This window comes from Mustela nigripes, chromosome 3 (assembly GCF_022355385.1).
Source record: "Mustela nigripes isolate SB6536 chromosome 3, MUSNIG.SB6536, whole genome shotgun sequence".
In the NCBI taxonomy this organism is placed as follows: Eukaryota; Metazoa; Chordata; class Mammalia; order Carnivora; family Mustelidae; genus Mustela; species Mustela nigripes.
The window spans coordinates 16,860,925-16,885,782 of record NC_081559.1 but is presented as its reverse complement, the minus strand read 5'-3'; the positions used below and the strand labels follow the sequence as shown (position 1 = coordinate 16,885,782).

Below are 24,858 nucleotides of genomic sequence, written 5' to 3'. Positions count from 1 at the left end.
GAGAATGAAGAACTAACGTCCCAGAGATACAATCCCTCTCCTCCTGGACCTGACGTATTTGGGAGGCATTTTGCTAGGTTTTGACTCAAAACATCTGTTGTTGCCCATGACACAGGAAAAATAATCATATGGGAACTAACAATAGGAGTTCAAAAGAGCAGCAGGGCCGTGCAGAGGACAGGGCCGTTTAGCCATTTTAACCTGCCGCTGTCTCTAGAAAGGATCTCCTGATGTCTTACCTGGCGATTTATGGCCGCATCTGGCTTCAGCTGTAGCAGTGCTGTGTGAGCACGTGACTGTTCGGCCCAACAACATGGACTCGGCCGTGTGTACACCTTACCAAACCCTGAAGTAAATCACCAGCCCGATCATCCTGGCTATCGCAAAGCCAAATGCACCATCTGTCCGACACACACATCTCCTGGCTAGCATCTTGCCCTCCTACTAGAACAACCATCTGAGAGAATATTTAGTGCTGCAGGAGATGTAATCTCTTTGTATAGGTCATGCTTAAAACATGAGTCAGCCCCTCGGCTGGCCTCCCAAGGTCAGTCTATCTCTGCTAAGGTCCTCAAATTAACAACCTGTTAAGGGAAACATTGACTTTGGATGAACTCAGCAGGATGTTCTCAGGGTTTACAATAGACCGTTTTGTGGATGTTTGAGGTGTCAGGTCTGGTCTTTGCAGGAGTCTTCCCAGAGCTGGCTTTTTTTTTTTTTTTTAACTTATTTTTTTAAATTTTTTTGTGTGTCCACTTTCATGCAGGTTTTGCAGCGGTGGCAGTCTTGTCATCATTCTGCTCTTTCATTATCAATCTGCACACTGCCGGGGAACTCAGCCAATCAGGACTTTCAGAAAAAAAGGAAACAAAGCGGATGAACACAGAGGAAGGAAAAATAAAATAATAGGCAAATAGGGAGGGAAGCAAACTGTAAGAGACTCTGAACTACCGGGAACAAACTGATGGTTGCCGGAAGGGAGGTGGGGGGATGGGGCAGCTGAGTGACAGGCGTTAAGGAGGGCACTTGAAATGGGGTGTCCCGTGCAACTGATGAATCACCTACTTCTACCTCGGAAACTAATAGTACACCGTGTGTTAATTAAATTGAATTCAAATTAAAAAAATTCAAAAAAGGAATAATAGCTTCTCTTCACTGCTGTCTTTCCATAAAGTCAGAGATATTTGCCTTCCTATTTTCCTTAAAAAAGGGCCTCTGTGCTTCTCTTCTCCAGCTGAAGGTGTTCTTTGAATGTCGGCTTTCCTGTAGCCAAGCTGCTCCTGGTCTTTAATTGCCTCCCACAGTCTGAGCCCCAGAAGGTCTCGTCTGTGTATGAGCAGTGGCTCTGCCCGCTCCAAGCCACCTCATCCTCTTTCCAACGGCAACTCAAGCTAATGCCAACGCAGAGTCCGGATCCTTTGCTGCCTACAGGGGAGGTCTTTTGAGTTCAGAGAATTTGCTTTTTCATTCAGAGTCATAACTAGCTCCCTGCCAAATAACAAGCCTATCGTGAGCAAGTTCACTCCTCAGTTCCCCTCTGTCATTTCTCTGCAACCATCTACCTCCCCTGACCCTACCACACACACACACACACACACACACACACACACACACACACAGAGTCTTAGGCACCTGTGCCCCCGTGAATCACAGTCCTCTACTCCCATGGAGTTTATAAATGGCCTGATATGCATCAAAACAGCCCCGCGATAACGTTAATAACTCTCCCACTGACATCTGGGGGAATAGCGACCCTTAGCAAAATTCCAGTATTTCGGAACATTGTATTCTTAGTCTGTCTTGAGCTTGTTTCTGAATCCAGAGTAAAGGTTTTGCTTTCTCAAGCCAATAAACACAGAAGTGCTGAGCTGCCAAAGCTCTGTTTTTTTGTAATGGTGGACTGATCCAAACAGGCACTGCCCGCTTTATTTTTTAATTATTTATTATTTTTTTAATTTTAAGGAGGTTCCAAGCCCAATGTGGGGCATGAACCCACAACTCTGAGACCACGTGTTGCTTTATCTGTAGGCGGAGCCGGCCGGCACCCTGCCCGTTTCCTGTATTTCATGTCCACCATTTGGAGTGATTGAAGTGAAGGAATCCTGTCACCGTACTTCATGAGGTCAACGAACGTGTAAGAGAGCACACATGTAGGGAGCCCACACACTTGAGGATTCTGAAGCGGACCTGCCATGGTGCGCTCTTTCTCTAGTCTTCTTGTCTCAATCCTGATAATAATGATAATAATAGTAACCATAACTATTACTGTTAGTACGACTACTATTATTACTATTATTGATATTACTTAGTCTTTACTTTCTTTTGGTCAGATGAAAGAGCTCCTACCCCACCTAACGCTATGCTACTTGCTTCCCTTACTGTGGTGGCTCACTGAGGTTGAATGACCCGATGACAAAAGTAGCCACACCGGACACTCCCACCAAGGGACCCCAGAGAAGGTACACCCACCTAATCACTTGCTTCTTGGTTTCCACTGCCATCGGCCCCTCTGTGGGGAAGCAGCATCAGCAAGGACCCCAGAGATCACGCACACCTCAATGCTAAAAGACGTCTACGCAGTCTGACCAAGACAATCCTGTGCTGATGACCCTGGTCTACAACGGTGCTGTCTGACACATCATGGCCACCAAGCCCCTGAAATGAGGAACTAAAATTATAGCTCTATTTGATTGTAATTAAGTAAAATGAAAAGAGCTAGCGGCTACCACATTAAACATGCTCTAGACACACAGACTCACCACGGCATCTCAGAGTTTTTACCTTGTCCTTGAAATATGTGAATCTGATCATCCTCAAAACTGGGTTTACGACCATCGCACTTGAGACTGTCTCTGGAAAATACTACAGTTCCCACAAGGGAAGACATTTTCTGTGAGGCTGTAGCTGCACAGAAAAGGCACAGCGGCTTCTCAGAGGACATGGGTCTGGCTCTTCTGCAATCACCAGGGGTTACTGAATTCAGGACAGAGTTCCCAGGGGCGGGTGTGAGCGCACTCCTGGCTTCTAAGCCACAAGCAAAGAGCTAAAAGAAGGGATTCTGAGTGGCTTGAAAGACTATCTTGAAAAACAAAAACAGTGGCAAGAAACCAGTGGGTGTCTTGTCAGCCTTAAGCAATTCTCCCCATTGGCCAAAAGAACAGAACTAATTGCTGACTTGAAAGGAAAAAAAAAAAAAAAAAGACAAAACAAAACATGAGAAAAGAACTAAATCAGAAAATATCTGAGGAATGTAAGTTGTTTCCACAGACACTTCCAAGCAAATAGGCTGTGTAGGATATTTCAACATGGCTCTTCTGCTGTGCTCCCCCCACCCCCGGCTCTCCCGATGCCCTCCACGCTCCATGGAGACACCGCCTTTCCTACAGGCAATTACTTTTGCTTGGCTATCCCGTAAGGGGGTGAAACATATGGCACACTTCTCTTAAAGAGTGTCTCCTCTTTGTGGAGTGTCGAAGTGTGGGGGACACAGGGCTTTTGGCTTTGACTGGGAAGGTCCAGCATCTGCCTGCCCCTGATCAGGCACAGCTGTTTCCTCTCTCCTGACTGCTCCCCTCAGGCAACCCCTCTTTCTTTTAAAGAAGGGACCACCCTGAACAGAAAGGGCTTTCTATCCTCCCCTGCTAAAAGCCCCCTATTGAGCTTTGCCAGGAGAAGGAAAGCGGCAAATACAGCAAGTGACTTTTTAAAATCATCAGAGGCTGGAAGGAAGGGTTCCGAAACCAACAGTACGAATTGTGTTTTCTGGAAACAGGTGACAAGGGCCACTTTTTCAAATTTCAGGGATTCCTCTGGAAGAGGAAAATAATTATCTTCCTCCTCAGCATCTTCAGGGAGAAACAGCATTCGATGGCGCAGTTCCGTATGGCCCTCATTTTCTCTCTGTCCCCATCCAGCCAGCCCCCGGCTGGAACTCTGCCCGCTCCGCGAGCTTGCTCTGGAAAGCCCTCCCAAACCGCAGGGTGTCATGAATCAGCTGGAGTGAGGACAAGAGCTAGAATTTCCAGCCGGTAGCCAGGCCGGCGGGAGGGCCACTCAGGTGAGGGCGAGGCCTGCGCCAGGGGGCGGCGGGGGCGAACGGGCAGCGGGGCCGAGGTGAAGGCCGGGCTCACATGGACAGGGATGGGAGCTCTCTGGGGAGTGTCAGCGGCTCACTGGTGGCCTTGTAGCCCGGACAGGGCTGGCCTCTGAGAGAAAATCTGCTCAGGAGAGTGTGAGGGAGAAGGCCAAATTTTTAGGGAGAACCTCAGTAAGAGCCAGTAACCCTCCCCATGCTGTCGTCTCAATCCCTTCGTTCAAAGTATCTCCGCCGAGCTGCCCCCTCAGACCCCCCTCACGCAATGCACAGGCGCGTGCATGACACTTCCGGTACACACCTCAGTCACACTCAACCACACACACACACTCAGAGGTTCCCATGGAAAACACGTACACAAACACACATATATGTACGTGTGTACATATATGTGTGTACATAATGTGTGTTCCCATGGAAAACATGTACACACACACACACACACTCAGAGGTTCCCATGGAGAACATGTACACACACACACATAAACGCACACATATTCACTGACACCTGTGCACACACACACACAGAACCCACAAACACCTTGAGAAAGAAACACCTACGCTAATGTAGACACACACACACCCGTAACCCCACACACTAGGCCTATACACGCGGATGCACACCCCGCACACCTTCTTTAGGTTCGGATACAAAGTGGAGGTTGGGAAAAACAACCAATTAATTGGGCCAGGTCTCAAAGGAGAGGAAATGAAATGAAAAATCCAGGCTGGGTTATAAAAATAAGTATTTTTTTTTCCAACGTGCAGGAGGCTCATTATATTAATTAAGCATTATTGCAGTGAACGAGAGGGGGAGGGTGATTAAGGCTAGGATGAGGGTAAGTGTTCTCTCCTGTTGCCCGAGGCCACGGTGATCTTCAGATATTAATCTCTCTGAGCACTCAAATGCTGAAGAGATAAACACTTGAAATATGAAAATGTTTTTCTCCAGAGCAGACGCTGTGACCCTCCAGGAAAGCAAGTGCAGGCTGTGTCAGGAGGCCGGCCCGCAAAGCTCTCTTGGCATCTGTCCCACTGCCATCCCCTAGGGGGCAGGGGACACCCCCAGTCCCTGGGGTTGAGGGGCAACAGAGCAGCTCTGGGGAACCCTGCAGAAGGGGGGGCTCATCCCCCTTTTATTCTCTAGTGAGGCAACATCTGATTGACTAATTCCCAGAATGGACCCCTTTCCTCTCCAATGCTTATGGGGTTCCGGGGTCCAGGCCAGGGGTGCAGAAAAAGGAAAACCTAATGCCCGGTGCTAGAGCCAACGTGCGCTGGCTTGCGAGAGCCGGCTGCTAAATTTTCTGGAATTTTATGAGGCCATTGTGAAGCACAGTCATTATTAAACATTAAATGACACAAAGTTACCATTAAATAAGTTACATTAAAAACGAGAGGTCATAAATCCTCAAAACTCAGCACTTGCTCAGGATTTGGATCCACCTTGCCAGTCTCTATGCTCCTGAGGTCACTCCCAGCTCTCGGAGCTGTCTGATGGCCGAAAACCATCTAATGGTCTTCATACACCCACCTCTGTCTCTGCTCACGTCCCAGCGGTAGCTTAGTCACAGGGGGACGGTGATGCCCCTGAAAGTGGCAAACATGACAGGCTGGGTTTCTCTTTCTCTCCCATCCCCGGAGAGCTGGGGGTTCGGCGCGGACCAGAACCTGCTCTAAACACACGCTGCAGTGGAGAGAGGACCGGCCTCTTGCTTCCGCAGGTTGAGGAGGGCTCAAGGCAAGCCCCTCTCCATCAGCAGTGTCCACAGAGGCTGCCCAGACCTGGCACTCAAAAAGGGCAGCTGAGCAATACGTCAAGGGCTGTCTTCTAGCAACACTCTTCCAGAAGCCGCATGCCAGGTGGCTCTGCTAGACCCCACGGGCGCGGCAGCATTTTGGACCCTCAGCTTGGTTCGCTACCGACGGGATGACCCTCTGCGAGAAGTACCCGTCGGGCTGCAGGCCAGTGGTCTCCTAAGGAGGCATTTTAGGAAGAGCGGCCAGCCTGGAGTCGACAACAGGCCCTGTGGCTCGGCCCAGAGTGCTCAGCTATGGCGACAAGGGGATGCTGACTCATCCTGTCTCCTGAAGCCTCCCAACTGCTTCCTTTCTGCCTTTCCTTTCTTTCCTCTTGGCCTCTCGTGCTCCCTCCCGGCTTCCGGGCTGCACCGTTAATCCCAAGACAGGGCTAGGAACCACGACCGCGCTGTTTCGTAGGGTGACGCTGTGAGCAAAGACTGGTGGTTTGTGGGCGCAGAGAGAGGACTGCCTTGTGGTGGGAAGTTATGATGCTTGTCAGGGAACCTGGGACCAGGAGCCCTGCAGCGGGCTTTCCACTCTGGACCTGCCATGGGCTTACCTGGAAACGTCCGGTCGTTTGGGCTGGAGCTGCCGGGCCAGGTACTTCTGAGCCACTTGGCGTGGTCGTACATCCAACCACAGGGCTCCTCGGGGAAATCAAAGTTGCAGTTGAATCCCGAAGGGAGCTGCAGATCTTTGTCTGAAAGTGGGGGAAAATAACCCAAAGAAGGCAAATGAAACGGGTTCGGACGACAGCCACAGTGGTGCTATTGAGAACCCTGGCAAGGCCTAAGCGAAGTGGCTCCCTTTGCTTATTCATTTAACTCATCTTGGCGATCGTTGGCTTTCGGGTCAGCCTTTGGTCTCATCCTTCCCAGGCACGAAAGCCAAGTCTGCCAGTGGTTCCCATAGTAAGCAATTATAAATGAGGCCACCAAATGGCTTCAGGCTCTCTCCAGGCTCTTCTGTCCACCTCAGAGAGCAGACAAATGGGAAAATGGCTGTTCCCTGAGTGCCAGAGAAGAATGTCTCCCCAGTGCCTCAGTGCAAGGCCGGCTCCTGCCAACCGGGCTCTCACAAGGGATGGGGAGGCCCATTAGCATCCAGAGAGGCTGATGTGCCGGGCAGGTGCTGGGCGAGGGAGGAGAGAGTGAGCTCCAAAACAAGGAAGGCTTGTTTGTGCCCCTTCACCTCCTGGGATAGGTCTTTTGTTCCGCGACACGAGGTCGGCTCGGCATCCCTGTGGGACAGCACTGCCAGGTGGGCGATTTGGCACGGCAGGGCAACGCGAGGGGCCAGAGCAGCCGGCCGCCTGGCTCAGCACCGACCAGGAGAAAAGAATAATTCTGCATGGCACCGAGTGCCCATGGGCCAAGATCCCAGGGACAGCAGCGAACGCCTTCCTCGTGGAAATGTCAGAAGGGCCTGCACCATGGCTCGCGCCTTCCGCTTGGTTGTTCACCTGTCTAAGCTGGAGGACTGAACCCAGAGACTTTCTTCGGAGGCTCCACTGAGCTCTAAAAACCCAGTAGGAGCTGGTGCCAAAGATGGAATGAAGTAGGGACGGGTGTGGAGGTGGGGGAAAGAGGAAACGGGAATCCAAATTTGGAAGCTTGCCCGCAGCGGCCTCAGAGACAGCGGAAAAGTGCTGGCCAGTGCTAGTAGCGGGGAGGAAGTGGGGTCTTTGGCCTTCTCACTTCCCTTCTCAGGGTTCCCAGAGAGGAATTTCCGTGGGGAAGGTCTAGAAGGCAGGTTAGGAAATCTAAAGGGAACAACAGACTGGTGGAAACAAATGGCTCACACCATGGGGGCGAGGGGAAGGGCAGCGCCGGCCGCGGAGGCAGACTGCCACCGGGCCTTGGCTGTGCCTCCCCTTCCCCAGAGAGAGCATTTCATGTTTGCCCGCCCTTGGCCAACGTCAGCTCGAGTCCAGAAGAAACACATGGAATCTATTACAGAAGCATCAACCTGTGGCTTGGAAAAGTCGGCCCTTAGTCCTAACCCCCCCTTCTCCCGCCAATTTCTGAATTTCTATTTTTCCGTTAAAAAATATGGAGTAATTCAATATACCATAATTCCTCTCTCATGTTTACACTCAAACTCTATCTCAGAAACCAAATTCCACAAAGAAACCTTTTGGAAAAAAAAAAAAAAAAAAGTTGGGAGGAACCACCCAAGAAACCTCAAAGGAAACAAACCACTATAAATGGGAAAATTACATTAAACTTCTGAAAGCTTACAGCAGAACTCTTAAATTTTCCTCTGGATTACCATTTAGATAGAACCCCCTCCTCCTGCCCTCCACCGGGCTAACTCTGCTAATCCCATACCATATATTAACTCCGTGTGCATTCCACCGTGAGCTCGCGAACTATCTTAAACGCGTCTTGGAGGATTCTCCAAGTCTCCTTCTCCTCTTCATAAAACAAAAACCAAGTTCATTAAAATGTCAGAATCCTGTATTCAACTAACCCTGACCAACAGTGTCCCCCTCACCCACACAATATACAAAAGAACATTCCTAAAAGCATATGCATTAAATTATCGTTTTTCAGTCACACGACTTGAGCGTTTATTTTTGGCTTCCCTCCCATTCTCCTCTGTCGCCATTTTCTGGAGCTGGCCAGTCCGCCGGCGGAGCGGGTGGTGTCAGCGAGCCGCAGGCTCTCACAAGACTGTGCCATCTACCCACTGAGACGACGCTAAGCTGCGTCTCCTCCAAGTCTCTCTAAGTCTCCCCAAGTCTCTCCACCAATCTTCCCTCGTGTTGTCTAATGAACGTTTAATAAGGATCAGTAATTTACTGTAAGTGGAGACTGTCAAGCCTTAAATTCTAGCCAAAAATGCCAGGTGTTCCAAAATCTGCGGTTTGCTAGGAATGTCCTCCTACTTGGTGAGGTGACGTACTTTCGGGCTCTGCCGATTGTTTTTATCTTACTCAGATGTGCTCAGAAGATGAAGGGAAGGTGACACAGAGCTCCCTGTGAAGAGGCTGATTCAGAACGAGGGGACCCAGGGATCTCAAAGAAGGGTTGAGGTGCCTTTGCACCTCCCTGCCTTTGTCACTGACCTGTGCTCACCTCCCAGGAAGGAGGGGATGGGCCATTTTCTGGAGCCATGACTAGTACATGTTCTCAACCAGCAGTGGGCAAAGACCCCGAGAAATGTGGTCACAGCATGGTTACCTGCTGAGTTAACCTGGATTGCCACGCTCCCTGGGCCTAGTCATCCGGATGACTGCCAGACCTTCACCGGACTGTACAGTGGAGACACAGTTCAACCCAAAAAGGCTGAGGATTTTAATGATTCAAAGTGAAGGCTGAAAAGGAGACTTCTCAAACGAGGGGTCCTCTCCGGATGGGCACTTATCTCAGCTGATGACCAGCAGGTTCATGCCTAGAGGCCATCCTGGTTGGTTGTTCCAATAACTGAATGCTTCTAGATCGGTTGTAAACAGCCACTGCCTCAAGCCCCTGACTACCCGCACCTCCCTGACCTCTGATCAGGGGACAGCCAGGTCCCTGCCCCAGCCAAAGGCCAGCCTCCTCTGATGGTCAGCCCTGCACTATCCCGGACGGACGGGGACTCACCATCCTCAAAGCTACAGTTCTCCCCACACTCTGTGGCCTCCTCCTCGATGGGGTATGGGGTGGTGGTCTCCTCGCTCTTCACAGTGGGTCCCAGGGTCTCTACTGTGGGCTTCGAGTCTGCGGAAAGGCAAAGAAAGGGGAAGTGAGTGCTGCACGCGGCAGCCTGCACTGAAACCCAGCAGAAGGAAGATGCCCCAAATGCTGTTTCCTTTCTAAGTGTAGGCTTTTAAAGGAGGAAGATGGACACACACACACACTCTCACACACATCCCTGGAGTCACCTCTGTGTGAAGTCAAAAGCATTGCCCGAGTTGAAGGAAAATAGTCCCAAGCTACAGAACAGCCTCTACAGAGGCAGGGACACAAACTCATGTCCCTGCAGCAAACTCGACAGCAAAGGTCCTGGGGCCAGCACAGAAGGCCAGGTGGGACCGGGATGGATGCAGGTGAAGCTGACCCCAAGGCAGGCTAACCCGTGCTCTGGGTGTTCTGTTTAAGACAGAAGCGTGTGTGATGCACATGTGCGTACACCACACACCCCCCTCCTCCCCACCCCTCTCCCCCACGCACAGTGAGTGGTGCCCCTCCAACACAGTGAAAAACTCCCACTGCTTAATGAACTGAGCTTCCCGTGCACTGCCCCTTGGGGGGCTGCTGACGTGCCTTGCCGGCCGGTTCACCCTGCTCTTACGTGGAAGAGACGTTCTCTTTTCAGCCTTCCCTGACTCAGACAGCACTTTTTTGAACCAAAGCTAACTGACCTAGGGGGCCCACCTCTAACGAGATCATCAGAAGCGCAGCAGCCAAAGCCATGAGCGAAGCCAGACCCAGCTGGGGAGGTGCGACCCCAGCCATTGTGGTTCGTGTTTGCACAAAACTGCACAGAAAGGAATACGAACTCAAAGGGACTCAGACTCCAGTTGGTGGAAGTAATTGCGGCTGTGCCTTTAGGTCAGGGTGTGGCAGATTCAAATGCTTTCCGCATGCAAGCAGCTACTGTAAGCCAGGGGCGGCGGGGGCTGGGGAGAGTTCAGGGCCGGATTGAAGGTGGCAGAGGGCAGCTTGCGTGCCCTGATTCAAGGGAGGCCACCAAGACTGGCCCCAGCACACGAAAGGCCTGAGGGGAGGGGGCCCAAGGTGGCCGGCTCTTGCAAAAAACAATAAAATTTTTTTTTCCCCAACACGAAGCCAATTCCTTTCCCATGGAAGAGCTCTAGGCTCGCCCATATTGGCAGCTTATTCAAAGTACGGTCCCCAGGAGCTCGCCGCAGCACGGGGTTGGGCTACACGTGGCCGCAGGCAGGCAGTTCTGACCTGGGCTCAGGAGATGCCCTCGCCCATCCCTTCATTTGTCGACTTGCTTCTGCCAGTCATTCATCCGGCAACTATTTATGAGATCAATGAAACGGTGGGGCCTCGCCCCTGGGTGGGGCCAGGAGAGGCTCCAGTACCTGGCGTCACGTCTGCGCCTGGGGGTGGGGTCTTCATCCCAGGGCTGCCCTCCAATGGGAGACTCCCCGGATAAGCTCGTGCATTGTTCCGCCCATTTCTATACCTGTTCCTTTGCACTATTGTGCGTGGAGAGGCGCTTTGTCAGGCACACTTTGGGATGCCGTTTAATAAAGCCAGGAGCTGAAGGACATGGCTAAATAACGTTGAAAAGCTTTTTCACGGTCGACTTCCCATCTTCCTGCTATTAAATACGACGCACATAACCTTTCATACGATCCTTCGCCGTGTCTGCCTCTTGCTCACGGTAAATAGCAAATAACCTCGAAGCGTCCTAATTTGTAAGTTCAAATTTGTCACTGTGTCACAGAATCTCAAACTCAATTGTAAAGCAAACTGTGGGCAGCAAAGCAAGAAGTAATCATTTGGAACACAAACAAACCAACAGGTGAAGCAGCCCTTTCAGGTTATTTAGCTGCAGTGACTCGGGCCAGCCCCATTACTTTTCCTGCTCTCCTTTTGGGGTAGGAATGAAGCGAAGATGGGGGCGGAGCGGAGGGGGGGGGAAATGCGTCGCAAAGAGGAATGGGAATTTTAAAAGCAAAAAAGCCGTGTGGCCCATGGAAGCAGTTTCTCGGGGGGTCAGGTAGCAGGTTGGTAAAGATCACGTTAAATCCAGGGGCGCAGGGGGCTGACGAGGCAGGGATATGAAAGATAGTGAGAAGGCAGCCCGAGTCCGCTGCGCTTTCCTGGGAGCTCGGGGGTAACTGCCCGTCAAACTACAACGCGCCCCTCGCAATTGAAACCAGATGTCAGCGACTTCAAAAGGAAGGAGGTTGGGCGGAGGCTAAGAAGCCCCAACTCTGATCTTCCAAGGAATGGCCAGGCAGGAATTTGAAATGAGAAACCTGTTGCTGACCATCGCCAGGGTAATTTGGGCCAGCTTGGGGAGGGGGAGCAGGAAGAGCGAAAGGACATTAGCAACGGTCCAGCCGGTCGTAAAGCAGGGCCAGGCCGGGAGAGGCATGGCACAGAAGGGCACACCTCTGACAAGTAGCTTCCTCTCTCTGGGGCTCAGTTTCCCCATCTGTGATAGAGACATTGGCCTAGATCTGTGATTTTTTTTTTTCCCCCAAAGTGTATGCCACACTGGTTAGTAGGATGTGGGATCATTGCGATGGGTCATGACCAGCATTTTTGAATTGGACTGCGACATGTCAGAGTGTGCTCACGTGGGGAAAAGGAACACTGATCTGGAACCTTTTGTTCCAGCTGCGTTTACTTATTATCACAGGCTTATTAGCTGTCAAGCTGCAGTCTAAGTACTTTATATCCATTATTTCATTGAATCCTAACAATCCTAGGGGGTGCAGATACACTATTATCATCCCGATTTTGCAGCTGAGATAACCAAGATGCTGAGAGGCTAAGGAACTTGTCTGAGGCCATGGGGCCGGAGTGCAGCAGAGGAAGGTCTCGTACTTGGCCGTCTGTCCCCAGGGTCCAGCACTTAACAAGACGCCCTAACTTGTATGCATGCATCACGTGCTTGCAAGCCAAGTGGATTGCGATAAAAATTTCTTTTAAATTGTGGATCACGGTCAAAACTGTTTGAAAGCCCCCGGCCTAGAAGCTCCTGGGTCCCCTGCGGCTCCAACCCTTTGATTTCAGAAAGGCCACAAGCGGAGCCAGCTTGTATCACTGCTGGAGGGACAGTTTTCGGCACCTGCAAGCAAACAGGTGACTCGCATTCAGCAGGCTAGAGGGAAACTTGGCCTTTCCCCCACGTGATGGTGAGTAAAGAATCTTCCTACTGAAATATGTCCTCTGGGCCTGCCTTCAATCCAAAGGTGAGAGAGGCTAATTTGGGCCCGATTTCTAGCCCGCGTGCTTCAACAGGGCTCCTCCTCTGAGCCATCGGAGACAGCACACCGGCAGCAGGCTCCTCCCCGGGCGCCAAGCGGTGCTTCTCCGACGTGCCCTTATTATCCCGCCGGATACCCCGTCGGGGGAGCCGGAGAAGGGTGCGGCACAGATGGGAAAACGGAGCTACCTGGTGGACGGAGAGGCAGGGCAGCTCGGCTTGTCCGCTGCTCCTGCTGGCCCTGGGTTCAGGGGGCTCCTCTGAGCTCCTTCTGGAGAGCAGGGAGCCAGCACCAGGTGACGTTTCGCACCAGCTCTGCCCAAGGAGGTGCCAGGAGGAAGGGTGGGGTCTGGCTCCAAAGCAAAGGGAGCTTCCCGGAAATGGGGATGGTGGGCTTGCGCAGGGGGCCTGAGCTGCCTTATGGGGAGAGTTCGAGGTCTTCCCGGGCCTGGGCCACCGAGGGTGGCAGGGGTGAGGTTGGCAGGGAGGGGGCGGGAAGGAATGAGCAAGACTCCCGCTGCGCAGGGGGAAGAAGTCCTACTCCCGTCAGCTTCCCTACAACAGGGTCCCTCCTGAGCAAATAAATGCCTTTTACAGATGTGGCTTCGAAATGAAAATGAAGTCTCTTAGCCACTGACATCTGGAGGCCAGATTCAGACATAAACCGATTACTTTATTATCATGAGGGTTTTTTTTTTTTTTTCCTTCCCTAAATCAACAGCCACAGCCTCCCGGCCTGAAGAGTCAGGGTCTAATTGAATTTGGGTGGGTGGTGTGTGGTTATGATTTGTTTTTGAGAGACGGGGGCTGGGCAACTGAAATGATCCTTTAAAAAAGACAAAGCACATCCCTTTGAGAAACTGTCCCCCCTCCAGAGGCTGTAGTGCCCATGGCTGGAGGCAGGAGAACACAGCAGAGCCCGGGCTGGGGCGGGGTTTGAGCTGACAAAGCCTCACCGGGGAGGGCTGTCCCCTCGGCCCATCCACAGCCTCATGGTCTGACCTCCTCCCAGGGCATCCCGGGAAGCCAGGGTCACACGAGCATGTGAGCGGGACCCGGAGAGGGAAAGCAGGCCTTACCTGTCCAGTCACAGCCCAGCACCTCCAGCCGCATCCCAATCCCGGCCGGAGACCACCGCTCGGGGTACACCCGCACGTACTGCGCAGGAACGGGGTCGAATCTTCGGATGTCCGGGGTGTCATAGTGCATGTTGCCTTCAAACAGCTGCAAGGGAGACGGGCCACTCAGCCCCTCTTCTGTGGGACCCCCTCCCCACTCCTCCCCTTCTTCCCGATCCTTCCCGATCCTTCCCGTCTCCTCTCTGCCCCTCAGCCCCACCCAGAAGGCAGCTTCGGAGTTGACTCACTGGACATTACCACCCATAGGAGCCCCATCCTCAGACCAAAGTTTTGATTCATTTGGAAGATAGTTAGGGTTCCAGGAACACAGAGAAGAGGGAGCAGATCAAAGAGGCAATTGCTACGTTCTGTCTTCTACGCTGGGACTCGAGATTGTGGACTTGGGGGAAAGACTTAGTGTCTGAAAGGACTTGGCTGGAAAGAAGAGAAGTGAATTTGAGGCTGCTTTGCCTATTGTCTTAGAAGTTCTTGTTGTAGGGGCGCCAGGTGGCTCAGGGGATTAAGGGTCTGCCTTCAGCTCAGGTCATGATCCCAGGGTCATGGGACGGAGCTTCACGTCAGGCTCCTTGCTCTTTGGGGAGTCTGCTCATCCCTTACCCTCTGCCCCTCACCCTGCTCATACTCCCTCTCTCTCAAATAAATAAAATCTTAAAAGAAAAAAAAAAATCTTATAATGATTGAAAGTCTAGATGCAGAAAGTCCCAGCTGACTGACAGCTCCCAGGTCAAAACAAAGCTCATGTCGAGCCCCAGGACATGAGCTGAGGACAGTGCGGCTGTCCTGGTCCAAGCCAGGTGGGGGACCCAACCCAGAGCACATGTGGGAGCCACTGACTTAGGGCGATGTTGGTGTGGAGACATGCCAGGGATGGGCTGAGCGGAACCTAGGGATGCTACCTATTTTGCAGGATCCCCACAATTCCAAAAGGGGGCACTATTATGGGGAGGGAAGGCCCCAATCCTGGCTAAGATCATCTCTCCTTTCCCAGGCTCCCAGAATGACCGAGAAGAGCCAGGGTCTGTTCTTGCCAGGGAAAACCCATGGTCCAGTTTGTGCTCTGTCCCTTGTGGTTTCCAGTTACCAAGTCCTGAGCCTTTCCAGGCCCCTAAAGTGTGAGCTGGGTGTTTACATCAGCACTGCAAAGCCTCCAACCCAGCCCGTGCCTCTGCATTAAGAACGGAAACATTTGCTGAGCAAAGGGGACCAAACAGAGACATGAAATTCCTCCTTCCTTGGTAAAAGAGGCCTGCTCTTCTGAGGAAAATGAGGGTAACTTAGCGGTTAGGATCAGAATGTCTGGCTCCCCCGCCGAGATTGGCCTGGAGAGGCATGATATCTTTTGCCCTTCTGGGGGCTCCTCCATACCCAGGGTCGAGGGCTGACCCGTACTTCCTGACGGTGGGAGGAGTGGGCTCTGCTGACCTGGGAAGTTTCTCCAGCCTCTCCCAGCCTCCCTATGAGAGGTGGGAAAGGTCTAAGCAGAGACCAGACTAGGAAAATACAAAGGAGCGCCGTGGCGTTAAAAAAAATAGTCGTTTTTGGAAGCAATCCTCTAGGTTCTATACTGAAGCCTTCAAAAACGACATCCCCTTTTGGACGTCTGGCCAACTCCAAGGAAACATCCTCTGAAAGAGCGTGCAAAGGGTGTCAAGCCTGACAGAAAGGCAGTGCAGGGTGGTGGGTGGGTGTCTGGGCTCTGGAGTCAGACTGAATCGTGGTTCTCCACAGTCACACACTGTGACCCCAGGGGTGACGCCGAGCCTCACTTTTGTCATCTCTAACATGGGAGCGACAGAGGAGCCTTCTTCCAGAGATGTTGGAAGGATTAAAATATGGCGTTTAGCAGCGTGGAACAAAGTAATCTCTCAGTTAACGTTTGCTTATTAGAACACAGGGAGTCTGGTGACAACTATCTGGTTAGGAAGTGAGCATCCCAAAGCTAAGCTTCCCTGTTTGGGATAGGGTTAGGGAGTCTCCAGGGAATGGCCTACCTTCGGCTGCTGGGTCCTCGGGTCCTGGATGTATTCCCAGTCTCTGCCGTTCAGGCTGTAGGAGACTTTGAACTTGCGCACAAACGCCCTGGCTTCCACAGCAGTGATGCTGTCTCCCCCGCGGGCCCCCTGGATGATGACGCCCTTCACCGTCTTGGGCACTCCCAGGTCTACCTGGAGCCACTCCTCGCCTGGCTGGGCCTGAGGGATCCGGGGGAACCAACCCGAGCGGCTGCTGACCAGGCGGGCGGCGCTGGGGCTCCACAGGTACTCGCGGGTGGAGGAGGCCGAGATCTGGGAGTCGGGGATGAGGCCCGACAGCATCCCCAGCATGTTGGAGCAGGGTGCATCTGTGGAGCGGAGGGAGACGCAAGGGCTCGTGGCTGTTGCCCTGCTTGCCGGCCACCATCTCCCCTTAGCAGGGAGCTGGGCAAGAACCCGGCGACCACACGTGCAAGTCAGAACTGACGTCTTCGCATTTTGAGCACTGCGGTTACGAGCCCAGCCTGGGGTCCAGTCTAGCTGGGTCCGTGTCTGCTGTGTCCCTCACTACCCGTCTGACGTCAGGCAAGTGATTCAGCTGCTCCATACCTCAGTGTATCCAGGTGTGAAGGAAGGCGAGCACCAGAACTTACCTGGTAGGGTCTGTCGCAAGGATTCCACCAGTCACCACATAAATGGTCACGGCATAGTGCCTGGCGTGTCTAAGCATCTCACACTGTGAGCCAAGGACATGAATATCCTTGTGGTGACACCAGGCCCCCCTGAGCCTCCCAAGGCGGTAAGCCCAGGGGAGCTCAGCTGAGCCCTGAGTTGTTTCCTGGATGATTATTTTCCTAACTGGATGGACACTTTTCTGGGATCTGGTCTTTGCTTCCACGTGTGTTATCATAGCTTTTTACTACCTTCGCATATGCTGTTCCTGCTGTTCCAAATGCTTTTCCCCTCTGTCTTCATCAGGCTAAACTTTACCTAAGTATCACACCCTCAGAAAGGCTGTCCCCAAACTTCCAGTCAATGGCTAGTGGGGTCCCCTTTGCTATCATTTCTCCGAGCACCTGGTCTTTCTCCTTCATACACACATCTTAGTTAATAACTATCCAGTACACAATCTGGTTATGATCCATGCCGCCCACCAGCCAAAGTTTCGTGTGGCTAGAGATCCCCCCGGCTCGTTCACTTCCCCTGTCCACTTCCCTAGGGTGGGGCCTGTTGCACAGCAGGCTTCCGAGAACACTGGCGCAGCCAATGAGCGAGTGGCAGATGCACAGATACATGGTAACCGGCAGGACAAGGTCTGGAGTCGGGGTACATTAGATACTGCTGAACAGAGCCCCAGGTGAAAATGAGCCTTCTGGAAAGCTCACGGGGTGCAATCACGCTACTGGGCTGAAAGCGGGAGCCGAGCCCAGGACACAACCAGCTCCACAGCCTCACGGGGGTCCCCCTCACCTGTGACCCGGCAGCCAAAGAGCTCCAGCCGCAGGGCAATGCCTGAGTGCCAGGTCTGGGGCCGGATCCTGACGAACCTGGTCAGGAGGGGCGTGTGCAGCTTGTTAAGAACCACCTCGGATGCGTCGTTGTTGGCTTGGAATACCTGTAGGGTCAGATGGGAAACCACGGTCAAAATCCGTCTGTGGTGTGCCCGCTCACCTGGCCTTTGAAGGGGCTGCAAAAGTTCTGTTGAGCCTTATTTCCCTCAAGCTTCTGTTAATCAGTGTGTTTGTTGTTTGGGGTTTTATTAGAAGCGCCATGGGGAAAAAAACAAACAAACGTAATTTCTCACATTGCTCTACTTGAAAACAATAACTGGTCTTCATAAAAACTTTTAGAGGAAAGGAAAACTTTGCTTCTGGGCTGAGAGCAAGCAGAAGAAGGCACCTTAAAAGATGGAGCAGAACGGTCATCTTTTAGGGCTGGTGGACCTCATTAGCTTGAATTTGATTCTGCCCCTCCCTCACAGTGCAGGCATATAGGCATATTTGCAGGGTATTTTTAAAGTGCTTCACGGTTGTTTTCTTAGTTACTTAGAGGTCTCCCTGCTCCACAAACAGAGGAGAGCATGGCGGAGGGTACCATCTACTCCTCGGGGCTCTATGTCAATCAACACTTTCTTGGTTCCCTCTGGTCTTTGTTGGAGGGTCAGGGTTGCAGACAGTCTCTCAGAATCCTGCCCTGGCTTCCTCTCATTGTGGTCCCACCCTGTAATGAAATCCATCCCTGTCCCCATCTGACCAGTGCCTCTCTTAGGGGAGAAAAGGCTTTTCGGAGTAGCTTCCAAGCCAACATGGTAGGAGCAAGTCCTAGTTTACCAGATGGCCCAAATCAATAACTGCCATATGGGCCTTATGCTTTTCTGTGCTCTCCATTAAAAAAAAAAAGAAAGAAAGAAAAAAAAAAGTAGCCGGAGCAAGTATATGTGAGTTTCTGTTGGTTTTCTTGGCTAAGGGCAGAGGGAAGGACCCACTAACCAAGTAGCACTTCTAAATCATACATATCACAGCTCTAACGACCGAGAGACTGCAAGTCGACTCGGACCAGACACTATGATACCCGGAACAGGTCTGGTGTGTGGACACGGACAGGGCTGGGACCAGAGGACGGGGAAACCGGTCTGTTCCAGTACCCCTGAGATAGACGCCGTATAAACACAATTACAACCATAATGCCTTAAAAGTATTATTATTTCTGCTTTACTGATGAGAAAACGGAGGTTCAGAGATTTCTGTTTGGATCCAAAGCCCCTGCCGTGTTTTTGGGCTGTAGGATTATGGTTTCCTACGTTGGCTCTCAACTCCTGGAACAAATTTGCAACATTTATCCTGGTGGCTAGGAGTCTTGGAGTCCTTAAAGTCTCTGAGCCTGGGTTGAATGGAGGTAGGGTTGCTCTTCAGGGGTGTGTGTTTCTAATCCTGACTTTGAAAGCTCTGAATTACAGCAAGGAGCTGCACGGAAGCTTAGAGCTAATTAACAACGTGGGCCTTTCTTTCCCATGAACTGTAACTAGGAACTCTGCCATTTGGCAACCTTGAACCTTCCATATTTCCCACTTGCTGAGGTCAAAAGTTAGAGCCCTTAAAAGCACACAACTGATGGTGGGGGTGAAGGGTAAGAGACATCACACCTTCTGCAGCCAGATCAGGGGAAGTGGCTTGCTTCAGACAGACAGAGCGAAGGGGAGGAGGAAGCCGGTTTTCTCCGGCCCACCATATTCAGGTTCAACCCCTCGTTCCTGGTGCCTGCCCCGCTCGCTGCCCCCTGTCCCCACTAGGGAGCCTCCCATTCCACTCGAAAACCGAGTTTCTTCCTTCTTCCTTTGCTGCCTTGCTAACTGCAGGGAACAAGACCCAGAACTGCCTGGCCACCCATCGCTCCCAGGTCTGATTTGCTCCTTCCTTTACAGTGACGGAGGACAAAGAGGGGCCAGAAGACAAAACAAGGGAAGAAAGACCAGGCAAGCAGGAGGAAAGAGGGTTAGAGTCAGACACCTGGGGGAAGGCTGGTGGAGAGACGGGGAGAGAGGGGCCCAAGACTCTGTGATCTTCATCTTGGAGAAGGACGGGCCAAGGGAGGATACAGGGCCCAGGGAGACCCCGGTCTGGCCGTGCCCACTCCGTGGCTTCCCAGGAGCTTATAAAGAGCTCTGCAGCTCTGAGGAAAGGAATGAAGGCACCGAATCCAAGGGAAAGAGATTAATCAGTTCTCCGAGAATTCAGCACGAGGCAGAGGCTTTTGTTTTTTGTTTTGTTTTGGCAAGCAAGAAGCAAATGCAGCACTTTGGTTATTTTGGGAGGGTGCTGTGAGCTGTGGGGGGCCACGCAGGCGTGCTCCCTGAGGACGGTGAGGGAGACTGTGTGTGGCCTCCATCAGGAGATGCTAAGGAGTTCATCTGGGGAGGGGAGCCGGGTTTGGCATGTGGATACATAACTGGAGCGTTGAGTGGATTTGAACTTTAACACAGCTGCTAACCCACAGCGTACACACCACGCTGGCACCGTTAGAGACACAGCACGTCTTATGCGTTTTTAATATCTGATTTTATCTTATCTGACCCTTTCATTTCTCAGGCTTGGCAGGCAACGCTAAGAAACCTTTCCTTCCCCTGCCCCCTCCCCCCACCCCAGTAAAGAAACGACTATGTCTCTGCATGGCCTCTGGGAGGCTGGCACGTTTGGGAGTGTGGCTGCACCTGGGCAGGGGCGTGCACCCACGTGCGTGTGTACCTGCCCGGCACGGGGGCTGGTCTTCCTGCAGAGGCACGCACGTCGTCACAGCTTTGGGTGCCCCCCCCCCCCCCCCCGGACCTCTGCGTATAGTGACACCCGTCAGAAAGGGAAGCGGGCACACGGCCCCTCTGCTTAGACCACCTACCCGGCTGCTCCCACGGCATGTCTTTCTGCCTCCTGTTTCGCTCACTCTGCTCCTACTCCCGCCCAAAACCACACGAATGCTCGTTCAACGTGGCCTCAGATCGCCCGTTGGATTTCTGAGCCTGCCTCCTCCTTGGTTTCTTGTGTGCCCTTGACTTTGCACTCAGATCTGCCCCTGCTCTCCGGACCCTTTGCGGAAGGAATATCAGCTTATTTAACTAAACTCTTTATACACTTCTCTGAGTGTGGCAGAGTCGGGGGGAAACCCCCCAAACACCACCAACGTGGTGCCAGGGGAGACAGGCTGTTGCTGCTGAGCTCATCAGTGTGGGCAAATGTCTCTACCTCCCCCAGGCCCCAGTCTCCTCCTCCATGAAATGAGTTGATTTGCCAGCTCCTTTCTGGACCCCAGATTCTAAGGCTTTCTGCACAAGAGTTTCCAAGTAGAACTGTCCCAGCAGTGCCCATTCTGGAAGGGTATTTTAGTTGTTCAGTGTCCCTTAACACCTAAGTGCTTTGGTGGACGAGGGCTGTGGGTTTTAATACGCTTCAAAGAGTGCCCGGGACACACGGTGAGTGCCCGGGACACACGGTGAGTGCCCGGGACACACGGTGAGTGCCCCTCTCAGAGGGAGAGTACACCTTGTTGATGTTTTCGCTCAATAACAGCCCCAATTATTAAATAATGAAAAGTAATGAATAGCAACACCTTAGTCTTTACATACTGACTTTCACCCAAAGATACCAAAGTGCAATTTAGGAAAATCCATTTTTAATGAAATATTAAGCAGTTTCTATTTCTCCTGACCCAATGGATTTACAAGGTCCCTATTTTTCTCCCTGCATCTTCCTATTTATAGCCGGGAAATGCTATCATATATTATACATCTTTATGACTTTCTCAATGCTTCTGTGGTTTCAGAATCACCCTTCATATGTTTTCTGATCAAATTCTCGGAGATGGATTCTTGGCTTTTGGTCTAGGCATTGCAAGGTAAGGGGTTGTATGCATGGGAAATGATGCCAGGAAATTGGTTTTATTCCCTATTCCCTGCCGACTCCCTGAATCACTATAGGCCAATCAATAATCCTTAGATACCTTGGTTTCTCCTTCAGGAAAATGAAGTTGATAGGAGGTTTGCCGATAGACGCTAAGGTCTACCAGCCCTCCCTGCTGGCTTCAATGCCTGCACAGCCCGCAGGACCAATGTCAGAGTTGAAGCTATGTCATACCTAACACATGGGTCTCTCTGTTCGATGGGGAGGGTTCAAGGTCTGAAAGCCACTGACTCCCAAGTCCCACCTTGGGGCTCAAAATTTTCAGGCCGTGACTTGACAGGAAGGTGTCCGTGATGCTAAGAAAATTCAGTGGATCGTCAGTGTATGGGACCCCCCTGATAAGCATATACCAAACGTGATGTCACAGATGGTAGGCATGTTTGTTAATTTTTAAAAGCAAAATGCTGATATGGTTGCTTTATCACCCAAAAGAAAACCAGAAGTGTGTTAAGGTGTCTCTAGCCTTCTTAAGAGGTAAGGAGCGCCTTGGTAGATGTAATTATTAGATTGTGTGTGTGTGTGTGTGTGTGTGTGTGTGTGTGTGTGTGTATGTGTGTGTGTGTTTATGTTGAACACATAGATTTCTTCAAATGCATCTCTGCAAACCAAGTTTAAGAAGCAGTTCAAGGCACAAAGTGGTTTGGATAATCCATTTGGTGCCTTGCTGAATTCTGAACATAATCCAACACTTTCCAATTGATTCTTGAGACCTTTGGTTTATTTTCAGAAAGACAGAATCTGAAACCAGCAGCACTTCAAAGATTTTCTGATTTGCACCTCTGGAGGGGAGGGGACATCTGCCAATTAACTTGGCGGCTATCCAACATCCCAGTGTGGTGACTATCTATATACCCCACCCAGGAAAAGGAAAAAAAAAAATCAACATGTTTTGACCATGCCTACGAACTTCTCAGCCACTGGCTCTAATACTATGTAGAATCAAAAAAGGTAATACATGCGATCGAATAGGAAACATCCAGCCAGAAGCATCCCTGATGGTTCTGAGGTCATCTTTTCTCTATTTTCCCACCCCATTTCTTGTCACATCGACCTACCTGCCCCTGCCGCCCTGCCCTTAACTCTTCTTATAAGAATATGCAGTGACTTTAGCACTGAGGGTTGGCCTGCCTTCCTCAGAGGCCTCTGGGCAAAGGGGCTCATTGCCAGGCCCAAGTCCCTCTCCTGTACCCCGGTAATCTCCGCCATCAGCGTCCAGGTGCCCAAGATAGTGTGGACGCTCCACGGCCATCACAGTCTTTGAGCTCCTGGACGCGGAGCTACAGCGTGGGCTCATGGTGGGAGCTGCTGGAACCTTCCGGCACCAGGCAGGTCCTTCAACCAACAGATGTAAGCACTCATTACATGCACCACCTCCCGTCTGAGGAGGGTTTCAGCATGCAGTCCGCACACACCAGTCTCTTCATTACCTATGGTGTGACCTACTGTTTATTCCTATTTTGCTGTAAATATCTGAACATGGCCAGCTCCAGGGACTGCAAAGAAAGCAGGAAATTTTTCAAAGACGATATAGCGCTGGAGCCCTGAGGTAGAAATTGTGCAGGAGATGGTCTTTTTCCTTTTTTTTTTTTAAAATAAATATTTCTCTCCACTAATAAATGTTTCATCGCATCCAAAGTTCTCCTTTTCAATCTACTTGGCACAGACGCTCAAGGAGGAGGAGAATAAAGCAGGCGGAAAAGAGAGGAGGCAGGAACGGAGGGCAGAAACTGGGGAAACCAGTGGCATGTTTTAAAAATGTCTCTCACTAACAATTGACCTGACTCATCCTAACTGCAGAACCAAATGCCTGTCCTCTCTCCCCCACCCTTGCATGTCCTCTGAAACCAGCCGCTGGGTCCACACGTAAACATAAATTGTTCATCAATGGTTGCCATCCTGTTTAATTAATCTGTTGCACCCAACAGGCAAGGGGGGCCGGGGAGGGGTGCTGTGGCACACGGGGAAAACGATGTGAAGGTAATGGATATTTTTGGTTTCTTTTTTGTAAATCACGGCCCTGACATTTCTCCCTTAAAACTCCTCCTTAAAGACCATAAAAAAAATTTTTTTTTAAGCTGCTTTCATACTAGTGGATGTGGGAACTTAGCCAGAAACAGAGTCAGAAGGGATGTGTCTCATATATAGATGTGTGTACATATACATGTGTGAGAGAGAGGGGCGGGGAGAATTTAAGGGAGGGGGAGGATGGGGGAGGGCGGGGAAGGTTCCCTAAGCACCACATGCTCACTTATGACCATGATACCCTCCTGTCTCCTGTTCCTTTACTGAGGGCTGTTTTTGTCATCAACCGGTTCTGCTGATGAGGGAGGAGGAGACTGAGGAGTAGGAGCGGGTCAAGGGGGTGGGGGGCCCGGTTTCTTCCTGGGGGTGGGGGGTGGAGATGGGCGGGATGTGCGCATCCCATCTGTGTGTGCCTTGTGGGTCCCGTTAGATTTACTGCAGGATTATGTTACCCCCATTGAGACGTAAAGCCCTGGAACACAGCATACTAACAGGATTAGGGTTTCGGGACTGGAGACAGGAAAGCACCAGGGAGGAGAGCAGAGGCGGGGAGGAGAGGGAAGCGCAGGGATACAGGGCTGGAGGAGAGATGGGTCGTCAGAGTCATGGAAGCGAATGGCCAGTGTCCTTTTCTATCTAAGGGGGTAGGAGTGGGATGTTCTCTCCGGGTCGGCAGAGTTCTCCATACTGAAAACCTCTTGTGACATCATCACATTCTTTTGAGAAGGCACTTTTAACTTGAAAGTGGGCAGAAGGGGACAGGGAGTAAGGTTCCTGAGCCCATCTGCCAGCAGCATTCCTCTCCTGGTGCAATCTCAGCCAATCACGGGGCAGGGAAAGGGCGGTATTTCCACCAGGTGAGGTGTTCACACCACTGCTCCTCGAGGGACGCTGGAGTGAGGCAAAGAGGGTGTTTCCAGCCCAAGCAGGTTCACTGTGCCCTTCGACACCCCTGCTCGCTTGCTCTGCCCTACTGGCCACAGTGCACAGTTGTGAGATGGAAAGCCCTGGGAATTCGGCATCAAGGCCATAAGCGCCATGGAGGCTGGCCTCAGCTCCCAGAGACAATTCAGCACCCATGGGAGTTGGGTGAAGCCAGTCACGGGAGCCTGATAGAGAAAAGGTTCCAAGCTTATGTATAATGACATTTTCCCTTGGGCCTCCTAAGTGGAGAGGCTAAAGGTCTGAGCTCATCCCACGGCAAATGGATAAGGGACAAACTTAATTACCTAGGGCCCTGGATTCTTCTGTTATGACTGAGGGGGCAGAAAAATGGGGGGATATGAATTTCAAAAGGGCATCAGTCCTTTTTGGAATACATAGAACCCTGCTTTGACGATGCGATCAGATGCATGACTTCTGAAGTCTGATGCCCATTCCCAGCTGATGGCTTGAGTCCCTGTCAGAATCTTATTACACTTAACAAAATTGCAATGAAAAGGGTAAGGGGAAGCCAGTCATCCAGCAGGAGGTAAAAA

The 24,858-nt window shown here is 51.5% G+C and overlaps 1 protein-coding gene across 4 annotated transcripts in view; it reads right to left on the bottom strand.

Moving 5' to 3' along the window:
• The window catches only part of NRP2 (neuropilin 2), a 114,837-nt gene that overhangs the window by 38,689 nt on the left and 51,290 nt on the right, over positions 1 to 24,858 (bottom strand). For all 4 annotated transcript variants that reach the window (XM_059393294.1, XM_059393296.1, XM_059393297.1 and 1 more), the window contains exons 8-12: positions 17,382 to 17,526; positions 15,930 to 16,279; positions 13,879 to 14,023; positions 9,487 to 9,603; positions 6,456 to 6,596 (exon numbers count right to left, since the gene is read on the bottom strand). In XM_059393294.1, coding sequence (XP_059249277.1) covers positions 6,456 to 6,596; positions 9,487 to 9,603; positions 13,879 to 14,023; positions 15,930 to 16,279; positions 17,382 to 17,526 — 898 coding nt within the window. The remainder of the gene's footprint in view (positions 1 to 6,455; positions 6,597 to 9,486; positions 9,604 to 13,878; positions 14,024 to 15,929; positions 16,280 to 17,381; positions 17,527 to 24,858) is intronic.